Source organism: Hydra vulgaris, chromosome 01, assembly GCF_038396675.1.
Source record: "Hydra vulgaris chromosome 01, alternate assembly HydraT2T_AEP".
In the NCBI taxonomy this organism is placed as follows: Eukaryota; Metazoa; Cnidaria; class Hydrozoa; order Anthoathecata; family Hydridae; genus Hydra; species Hydra vulgaris.
In genome coordinates this window covers 62,365,710-62,377,060 of record NC_088920.1, presented here as the reverse complement: position 1 = coordinate 62,377,060, position 11,351 = coordinate 62,365,710, and the positions used below count along the sequence as shown (strand labels likewise).

Genomic DNA, 11,351 nt, shown 5'->3' with positions numbered 1-11,351 from the left:
TATCAGATAGCTATCATTTGTGATTTATTTGCTCATGTCCTCTATAGAAAACTTTGGGAAATTGTTTATATCTAATGCGTTATTTGGTTCAAATTGCTTTTTCCTTTTCATTTTTTTTATTCAAAATGAATGATTCCAATTTATTTTTAAATTAAGTTTTTTTTTTTCATTAGAGTTGCAATAACTTTACTGTCTTTTTTTTATCGTATACATATTTTAAATGAAAACAGCACATTGGGCCCAGAGGTGGAAATAGAAAAAAAATATTTGTTTGAGAAAGTCTATAAAAATTGTTTATTCAGAAAGTCATATAAATTTGTGAATTAATAAAAAAATTATGTTTCTAGCTAATTTCAAAGTGATGATATGAAATTGAAGTTGATGAATTTCCAATTTTTTTGTGTATCTATAAAAGTTTACAAATTCGGTTAGTTTCTATTCAAAAATTTACCGACATAGAAATTGATAAACCACTTATGTAAAAGTTGTTTTTAATTTGACATGGAATATATTTTTGAATAAATTAAAAATAGGTTGATTTTTTAATTTTTTCAAAGCTTTTAAAACTTAATTATGTAATTATGTTATAAATTTATGTTGTTGTTTTTTACAAAAAATCAGATCAAAACTCAGATTTTTTTAAAAGTGCAAACTTGCTTCTACTGTGTCATACATTTTTAAAATATTTAATATTTCTTCTTTTCAAATATTTTAAGGGGAACTAAGGCAAGTTAGCACCTTTTTTATTTACATGATTTAAAAAAGTCGAACAGTGATTATTATTTTTTTCTTAAAATATGTTAATATTTTATTTTTGGTTACAAACATGAAAATTTTATAATTTTTTTTCGGTTATTTAATATGATTTTGTGTTTGTTTCAGCAGAAATAAAGTAAAATAAAAAATAAATACAATGGGCGAAAATAAAAATGTAAAATACAATAAAAAAATAGATTTAATCACACAATTTATTAAAGCTGACAAAACTGTTAAGTCAAATTTAGTAACTTATTCAGCCATTAAAGAAATACTTTATAAAGATTTTGAACTATCAGTTAATTCACGTTATAAACGCCTGAAAGAGAAACATTTCAAGAAAAATGGATATGCATGATATTATTTATAAAGTAGAGGCTTGCATAACAGAACCATTTTTGTTATGTAAAGTTCTTTGTTTTTCAAAACAAAGAAAATCTTTCACAGAACTGGGTGATAAGATGGGTTACCTCTTATATAGAGTTATACAGAGCTTTTATGTAGACACAAAAAATAATAAAATTATTGCTCGTACTGAAAATGCTATTTTTACAATCCATATGGAAACAACTGATATTTTTAGCATAGATGAATCCATTGCTTTAATGCATTCCCTTACACTAAACATTAAGTAAAGAGCAAATGAGAAGATTAAGATTTCTTTTTGCTTCAAAAGGCATCTATTTTCTAACAATCAATGAATTGCTTGAAGGAAGAAAAAAACTGCACCCTTCAATTAGTAATGTTTTGACTGGAAGAGGTGTTCAATATAAAGAGCTTGTAAAAATGACAATTGATTCTGTTGAGGATGGTTGTGATGGAGCAGGACAACAAATATCAATGAAATCAAAATAATTAATTGAAAGCAAATCAAATATGTTTCAATAAGGTCTTATTCCTCTGAAACTAATATGCCATCGAGGTAGTAAAATTATGACCCTGTGGGAAAATTATTCACCAAATGTATCGATATCATTATGTCCTGTGTTTTTTATAAGAGAAACAGAAACTTATCAAGATTTGCTAAATCTTATTGTCCAAACTACTAATATTGCACAAGAAGAGTTGAATACTGAAGGAATGTGTTGTCTGTTTGGCAAAAACTATATCAATGTCAAAATTTATATTCAAGATATAATGAAGGATTTAAAGTTTAAACGACTCATCAGTGGACTAGGAGGTGCAGATTGTATACTTTGCAAAAAAAACTAAATGGACAGATATTAGTAGAGTTAGTAAAGGATTTCCGATTGATCGATCATCAGAAGAAACTTGGATACTATACGATAAGCTAGTTGATAAGGATGATATCATTCTTACTAAAACTGAAGATTTTGCCACACGAAAAGGACTGACTAAAAACCACAAACTAAATTTGATCAAAAAAGCATATATATAACACATTCATTTATAAATAGTACTCCATAGTTTTTAAAACTGCTTTATTGGTGTCATATAGATTATAGACTTTGGATTACAAAAACCGGACCACTTGGTGAACCAAAATGTATTGCAAAAGACAGGGTTATTACTAAAATAAAAGAAAAGCTGGACTGTAATTAAATATGTGTTGTAACTCTGGTGAGAAGGGTCATCTACAACAGGGTCACAAGGCCGTAGATTTTTTTCTGAAGAACTAATTTCTACCATAAAAGATCTATGCTCTCCTATGTACAAATACACCATGTTATTACTACATTCTCAAATAATACTTTGTATAGTTTGTATAGTATAATACTTTGTATAGTTTCTTGTCAGCGTTAAATTAAAATAGAAAAATTTCAGGAGTTATGCAATAATGCTACACTTAACATTCTTATTATGGACAAAAATTAACCACACTCTTCATGGAGTCCTTCATCATTCAGTTGAGTTGATAATTCTTAATGATGGTTATGGCCTGGGCAATTTATCAGAGGAAGGTCTTGAAGCAAACAACAAAGATATTAGAAACTATTTTAAACTTCTCTCTCATAAGACATTGTCTCTAGAACAACTTACAGATGGGATGAACTGTCATTTAGAGAGATTGGATCCTTGTGTTTTAAACCAAATCATCTATTCGCATCCTCCAAAGTTATGCCAAGATTATGGTTTAAATGAGCATACAAGCAGATATCAAGAGCGTATGTTTTCAAAACCAATGAGATATTTTGACGATAGGGGAGACCGGGGCTAGTTGGCCGCAGGGGTAAGTTGACAAACTGCGTTGATCTTCAGAGCCTTTCATCAGAAAGTGACAAAAATTACATAGAACTTTCCTAATTGACCATTTCATCATTCACTATAGTATTATCAGGATTCGCGCATGAGCATGGGAAATATTAAGGTTTATGCGTTTTTTGGATACAAACGTAACTTTTGGAACATCGCTTCCTTTTTACTTTACAAAGAAAATACTAAGTCGTATGAAAAAAAATTATTGTAAAAGTTCCAGTCACAATTGGTTAACTATATCCAGTCAGACTTTTTTTCAAAGTTGCCGTTTTTCAGGATCTATAGACTGTTTATTGAAAAAAAGGCTTTCGCAGTAAGTTGGCAAAATTTTCACGGGGTAAGTTGGCTCATAGCATTTACTATAGGAAAAAAAAATTTTATAAAATTAATTTTTTTTTTAATTTTTAACAATATTGAAAAATTTATTCTTACAAAAAAATTAAAGAAATTTTTTTTTCAAGGTATTTTTTTCACAGATAAAAAGTGGGCTACTGTTTTGGCTGTTATACGGACTAATAATTGGTACCAAATAGAAGTAATATTAACTTTTGGGATAAAATTGTTGCCCAAATTAGTAGTAAAATTTCTATTAATTTTGCACTTAATAGTACATTAATAATCATTTTTATGGCTTGCGCCAACTTACCCCGTGGTGGGGTAAGTTGGTGCAAAATTTTTTTTTTTGAGGGCCCGGAAAGCCCCCAAGAATTTTTGTTGTAAATGAATGCAAATTTTATAAGTTACCCAAATTCATACTCTTTAATATTTTCAAAAAAATGTACTGTTAGGGCTACAGAGCTCATTGAGTAAAAAGCCGAGCCAACTAGCCTCGCTCTCCCCTTCGTTTGAAAACCTTATTAATGATTAATTATAAAGTTATAAATGTTTTTTACTATTTTAACTTTTTATCTTCAAATATATGTTGCAAGTTCAAATCATTAGAACTCTTTCCTTATAATTTTATTATACCAACATTATTTTAAATCCAAATTTGAAAGAATACTTGTTTTTAAATATTAAACTTCTTATCAATAGAACAGTAGAAACCAGACCACAAATTATTTAACTTTTTGATTTTCTTTTTCTTTAAGTATATTTAATGCATTACTTTTTTAATTTTCATTTTAAAAAAATTTAACTTTGAGTATTTATCAAAAAATATTAATTTATCAAAAATATGGTAATTTGAACCTAGTCAACAAATTTTGTTAAATATTAAAAATTTAAATTTTCCTATAACAAGCAAAAAATATCTTTCTAAACAGCCTTCTGGGCCCTCTGTGAACAGTTAACCAAGTAAGCAGCTATTCTAACACTATTTATTATATGAAGAATTGTATTTCTTATTTTTCTCAAAGAATCAAAGGGTTATTTAAATGTACCATTAATAGCCTCAACAACCCACCTGCATTTTGTAACAAACCAAGTATAGTTAGCTTGTGAACTAGTTTACTGACCTTTAGAACAAGTCTTGGTAAATACTTTATATGTAGTTTTCAATTCATCAATTCTCTCAAATCTCTAAAACTAATAAATCATTAAATTAAACTACTTTTCTTAAATCGCTTTCTGTTTTTAAAATATCACTTAATGTAGTTGCGTCATAAATAGTTGCAGCAAAAGGTCCATAAACATCAACAATAAATCCATTTGAAGTACATACTACAAAAGGCTTAACTAAATGTCTTTTTTTTTGCCCACTGCGCAGGTTTCATTGTAAAGAATTATTTGAACTTTTTTCACAGAACAAATAAGTACCATCAACTAAAATTGTTAGCTGTTCGTCTTTTAAACGAATCTTTGATCGTATCTGTGTGATTTAATAGCCAATCTTAACGTGATTGTGATATGGTCCCTAAATTCTTGTTAACAATACTAACATTAAGCGATTCTTTTATCTGATTATAATATTTCTGAACTTTCAACCAACATGACAAACCAAAAAAGAAAGCAATTCAACTGAGTTATTAATTGACTTACCAAATATAGAAAATCATTTTTAGTAAAATCTGTATTTTGGAAACAAAACTCAGTTGTTTCGTTATTTGTATCACGAAATTTTGCAAATATTAATGCTGTTTTTAAATCCTAGACCAAAAACTTTTAAATAAATTTTGTATATTGTTTTATTTAAATTAATAGAGTTTTTTACAATTGATATATAAATATTCATCCTTAGATCACTGTCTAATATCTGTCACTATCTGTCAAATGAAACTGCCAACACCGACTATCAATTGGTATAAATATGTTCGTTTTAATGAAATCATCAATTATCTCTTCATTTGTTATTTTTCTAAACAGAGTTGAAACAGATTCACATTTACAAACAAAACAAGTACGATGTGAATTTGCAGTTCTATCGAGTTCTATCTTGATCGTATTTTCTTCAATAGATTGAATTAATCATTGTCATTATCAACATAATCGTACTCTTCAGAATCATTATCAGTACTCCTAAAATTAAAATCTTAATAATTTTCAAGAACAGTATTAAAGTTTGATTTATCATTAGAATTATCTTCAGCAAGTGTATTGTTAGAAATAACATTTTACTTTCTATAATTTGTATCAAGCAAAAAACAGCTTTATTCCAAGATTTTAAATTCTTGTAACAAATGCTCTAATCCTGTATAAAATTCAATAACGATCAATAACCTTATTTATATTTTCATTTTTAATTTCAATAACGTTTTTTGTACCTATGCCATTACCTCTCTTTTGACAAACGCAACATTATCTGTTTCTTAAATTATTTATAAACATTTTATATTATTATTGTCTAATTTTCTTCATTTTTAGAATTATAAAAAGGAGAAAATATTTAATTATGTAACAGAGCTTTTGTTTTTGATTATTAATTTGTTAATTATTTTTGCTTATTTTGCAAAAATAATAAGTATAAAACTTTTTGGGTTAAAAATTATTTTTAAATTGTTGTTGTAATTTTAATGAGTGTCAATAATTTGTCAATAAATAGCTTTGCTAATTATCGACAAAAGTCACACGTTGCATATTTTTATTATTAAAACGTTTTGTATAACAATCATTAATTGTTGTCAAGAATCACAAGTAGTATTTTTTAATGCTATATATAGCAAACAATTTCTTTGTAAAAAAGTTGAGGTTGTTGATAAGTAATAAAAACATTAAAAACAAAATGGCTTTTAAATGCGTTGAACAACAATTCTAAAGTCCAATTTTATATTGTTTTCTAACATCCTTAAGCGTAAATATGTGTTTTAGAAGAAAAAAAGAAAAATGGGTAAAATATTTTACATTCATATGTACGTAGCTACATACATTTGTATGTAAGCTTCGTACATATGCATGTACGTTGGACATACTCCTTTTAAAACCTTTTGTTATGGTATTCTTTTTAAGTTATTTTTAATTCAGGTTTTTTATAAAAGCACTCTTTCTATTAGTTTCACTGATAAAACCGTTGCAAACAAATAAAAACCTTTATTTTTTTGGTTTTTATACTTTTTGACCATTTTTTTCTAACATTAAAACGTTCATAAAGTAATGGATTTTATTTATATATAAATGTATATTTTAGACTTTATAAAGCATACTAAATTAAGCACTAAAATATATTCTATTGAAATCTAATTTGTGATCAAATTATATAATCTTATTTAAAGTAAAGTAAAAACAATCTATTTATTCAAAAGTTATTTTTTCTAACCTGGGGGTTTCTGGGGGGAATTTTAAAGGTTATTTTTGTTTTCGTTCTCAAATCACGTGGTGTTTTTCCCTTAAATCAAAAATTTATTTAATTAATTTATAATTATTTGCTTTTGTTATGTTAATACTGATAAAACGTAGATCTTTGAAAAAAATAGTTCATTGTTACAACTGATACAAAAAAAGAAGGCTGTTCGTTAATTACGTCAACAATTTTTTGGCAATTTTTACCTCCCCCTTGTCAACAACTTGTCAAACTTTCAGAGACCCCCTATAAAATTACGTCAACAATTAATTTACCTCTCCCCTTCTTTCTTATGTATAATAAAAAAAATATGAAAAAAAATTAAACATTTTTAAATAGTAGTAGTAGTAGTAGTTAACAACTTCAAGAAAAAGTGTTTGAAAGTAAAATGTTTAGATAAAAAAACTTAATTCAACTTTTAACTTATATACATTTTATAATTATATATAACCAATTTAAAATTACAAAGGCATGCTCTGAACAAAAAGTGAAATTAGTCAATATTATGTCAATAATAAAAAAATCGTTCCAATTATGGAATTTAAAAGAACAAAGCCAATTATTAAAACTTTGATGGAGGAGAGTATTCCTCGATATTTTCCAAAATTCTTACTATGATAAAGAAATCGTAACTAAAATTTTTATAAGATCTTCAAGATCCTCTTTAACAAAAGAAGGTTATATTTTTAATTTCTTATATTACGATTAATAATTGCAAACTTAAAAAATATATATATATAATTAATCTGAAAGTTATGAAATACATATATACATACATATATATATATATATATATATATATATATATATATATATATATATATATATATATATATATATATATATAATATTTTTGCATGGATAACGTTAGAATTTAGGTAATGTGGGATAGAGGTAGTAACTAACGTGCTCGTCAACAGACCAACTCCTAGATAATGTTAAATATTTATCATAACATTTTTATCATAACTTATGTACAATGCAGAGTCGTAAAACGTGAATGTGCCAATCCTCCTTACTTAAACTTTAGACCTAATCAAATTCCACATTTAAAGCAAACTAATTCTAATAGTCTAGCATCACAAAATAATGCATTTGATAATTTGCATAAACAAGGGGAAAGCAATCTTTTAACCCGGAAGACCGAAAGTTTATAATTTACAACTTTCCAGCTTTTAAAGAGCTACTAACATCATGTTTTCAATATTGTAATAGTAATTGTGCATGGAGCTAGAGAGTCACTTTATAACATTGAAGTTTTATCATCAAATGTTTATATCAGGGTCTGTAACCTGCTTGCGAGCAGCAGGTTGCTGATTTTGGTATAAACATTTAAATAATATAATACAATGTAATACAAACGATGCGTTGTTTTCTTTTTTTTAAGTTTAGTTTAGTTTATTTTAGTGGTCAATAATTTAAAATACTTAGGTCGTTAGAGAAGTTCATTGAACTTCATCTATAAAGATACAATAAAACAAGAAATAATTAAATATTTATATATCATTTTAAACTGTGTTTAATTATGAATATTTTAAGTACTTGTTGAAATATTTTGAATATGTATTAAAAAAGTTATTTAAATTTTATTATATAAGTTTAAAAGAAAAAATTTAAAAATGGAAAGATTTGAATATCAAGCATATATTAAAACTCGTGCTCTACTTGGAGTTTCAGCACAAGCCATAACCGATGAATTGGTTTTAGTTTATGGTGACCAAGCTCCGAAATACAGTACAGTTGCCAAGTGGGCTACTTTATTTAAAGATGGTAGAGAGAGTCTCAAAGATGATCCTCGCTCCGGGCACCCTCAAACCACGTATACAGCTGAGAGTATTAAACGTGTGCGAGCCATTATTGAGGAAAATCTGCATGCAACACATGATAAAATTGAAGTCCTGACATTGATTAATAGTTTTACAATCCACGAAATCATTCACAACGCACTTAAAAAAAGAAAATTAACATCACGTTGGATACCCCACGAGTTAACCGATCAAAATCGCAAGAATAGAGTTGAGGCATGTAAGGAAAATTAAGCCCCTTTCAGAAACGACCTATTGAGACAGTGTGATGTTTTTACAGGGTATTAGTCGTGGTTTTATTTGAGAAAAATTCGACACAAGTCGGCTAACGCTAGTTGGGTCGGTGAAGGTGAAAGTCCTAGATCTATAGTAAGATGCGACAGGTTTCAACCGAAAAATATGTTCTACATCTTCTTCAAAACAACAGGTGTTGTTCATTTGGGTTATGTTGAAAAAGGAGACACCATTACTAGCGAATATTATATAAAAAATTGTTTGAAACCTCGTATATGCGAAATAAATAAGCAAAGACCTAAAACAGGCACTCAAAGTTTCAAATTTCTCCATAATAACGCTCAACCCCATGTGACTAAAACCGTCACAAATTGTCTTAACCAAGCTGGAATTACAATAATTCGCTATCCACCATACTCACCAGACTTAGCACCATCCGATTATTGGCTATTTGACTTGATAAAAAAAAATCTTGTTAACGATACTGACGTCGAAAGTCAAAAAACTCGCATAACGAAGCTACTTCAAAGTATACCCAAAGAAGAGTATAAAAAAATGTTTGACAAATGGCTTGAAAGGATGCAACTTTGTATAGATAATGATGGACATTATTTTGAACATTTAATAAAATAAAATTAAAAAAAATCCTTTTTTTTTGTTTTGTTTTAGGGGAGTTCTATGAACTTTCCTAACGAATTAAGTATTTACAACAATCCATAATAAATTTATAGACTTTTGAAAAATCATGAATGTTCGCTGTGTTTAAATTACCAACAAAAATGTGCTGCATCAGGCACCTCTATACAAGCAGTCCTAAGATACTTTTACACATCTGCGACACAAGTACGATACTTTAAGAACATAATAGAATACTGGAAATATATGTGGAGAGAGTTTATTTCCAGATATCGTTTAAAAATTCTCAATTACTCTTTGCGCCAGGTTATTCCACTGCAACAAAACACGGTTCGTGAAGAATTTTTCTCTTGGCACGCAATTGAGTACTCTTTACTGTGCAAGTCTTTGATTATGACCACACATAATATACTTTGACGAAGAAGGACAATTGAATAATACGTGCAAGTTTATTACATCAAATTTACGCATGAACTTGAACATCAGAATGAAATCACCTCTTATTCTTCTTTCTTCGAGTGTCGTAAGACCTAACATGACTCTTCGTAGCTCGGCGGTGCGATGCCTAATCTTAGAAATGGTTTTTGTAGCACTATTTCGAACTTTTTCTAGCGCTTCTATGTCTGCCCGTTGGTAAGGTGTCTACGCTTGGAGCTTGGATAGCGTACTCAAGGTGAGGAAAAACATACGTGGTGTACACTTCTTTCCACACTGAAAAGTTACAAATGCGAAAAGTTTTTTTCAGCATCTCTAAGGAGCGGTTAGCGTTCACCGCAGCTGCTAAAATTTGAGAATTACATTTAAGATCATTTGAGATAAGAACTCCAAGATCTCTCTCTTAATGAGCAACTTTGAAGTAGCAGGCCATCTGATCCTGAGATGTAACAGTCTCGTTTTGATACCTTTTTTCTCAGCCAGTATGCACGACTAGTGACTAAGTAAGTATGCATGACTAGTAACGTTGTTGCTAAATTTATTTAAAAAAGTAACGTTGTTGACGTCAACTTTTTTTGACCTCCCCCTCCCCCTTGTCAAAAATTTTCAGACCCCTTTCCCCCTATTTTGTTGACGTAATTAATAATCAGCCCCTATAAGACAAACCTTTATTTTAATTTGTAAAGTAAGGGTATCTATAAAACTTTAAACGTTTCCTGTTTAAGTGGTCGTCATCAAGTTAAAAAATTGGGAAGAATGAAAAATAAAAACGAACTTGTGCCATTTGCTTAAACAGGTTGCTTGAAGTAGCGGTAAGTTTTTTTTTTTTTTGAATTCGCCAGGAAAGAAACTGTAAAAGTTCCATTAATAAAAGAAAATAATTTTGTTTCACGGTCGTTTAGATGATAGAAAAAAGCGTTATGTTTAGTTCTCTGTAGAAAAATTAGAGCTTTTAAAATGGCTGCGGTTCATAGCTACTGAGTAAATTTTAGATAACCATTTATTTGCTTTTTTGGTGTTCTGTTTAGTATTGTGAACATTTTTTTTTCAATTAATAAGTATTATATTTTTAATATTAGGCAAATAAAATGTTTACAAACAAATTAAGATGCGTATATTTGTATTTAGGCGAAAGCTTTTGTGCTGAAGAAAAGCGACTTGTTTATTATTTTTTAATTAAACCTTCGGAATTTCTGACTGTGCAAGTCAGAAAAAAAAGCCTATTTTATAGTTGATTACTTTATTTAATTTCGGTATAAAAATGTATTTTTACCCGTTTGAGAAGTTAAGTGTTCAAATAACCATGTTCTGGTACATTTTTTTTGATTATGTTATAAAAATCAAAAAATGTGAAAAAATAAAATTAAGTATCACACCTTAATTTATTACTGGAAAAGTAATGTCTAGTTACATACAATGTATATATATGTGTATATATATATATATATATATATATATATATATATATTTATATATATACATATATATATATATATATATATATATATATATATATATATATATATATATATATATATATATTATATATATAT

At 27.9% G+C, this 11,351-nt stretch overlaps 2 protein-coding genes across 2 annotated transcripts; both read left to right on the top strand.

The window, feature by feature from the left end:
- The first annotated feature begins 8,307 nt into the window (after positions 1 to 8,307).
- On the top strand, positions 8,308 to 8,727 carry LOC136074607 (protein GVQW3-like). The gene has a single exon (XM_065786941.1). The coding sequence runs from the start codon at positions 8,308 to 8,310 to the stop codon at positions 8,725 to 8,727; it is 420 nt and encodes a 139-aa protein (XP_065643013.1).
- Positions 8,728 to 8,892: 165 nt separating this feature from the next.
- On the top strand, positions 8,893 to 9,360 carry LOC136074606 (histone-lysine N-methyltransferase SETMAR-like). Its single transcript, XM_065786940.1, has one exon. The coding sequence runs from the start codon at positions 8,893 to 8,895 to the stop codon at positions 9,358 to 9,360; it is 468 nt and encodes a 155-aa protein (XP_065643012.1).
- The last annotated feature ends 1,991 nt before the right edge of the window (positions 9,361 to 11,351 follow it).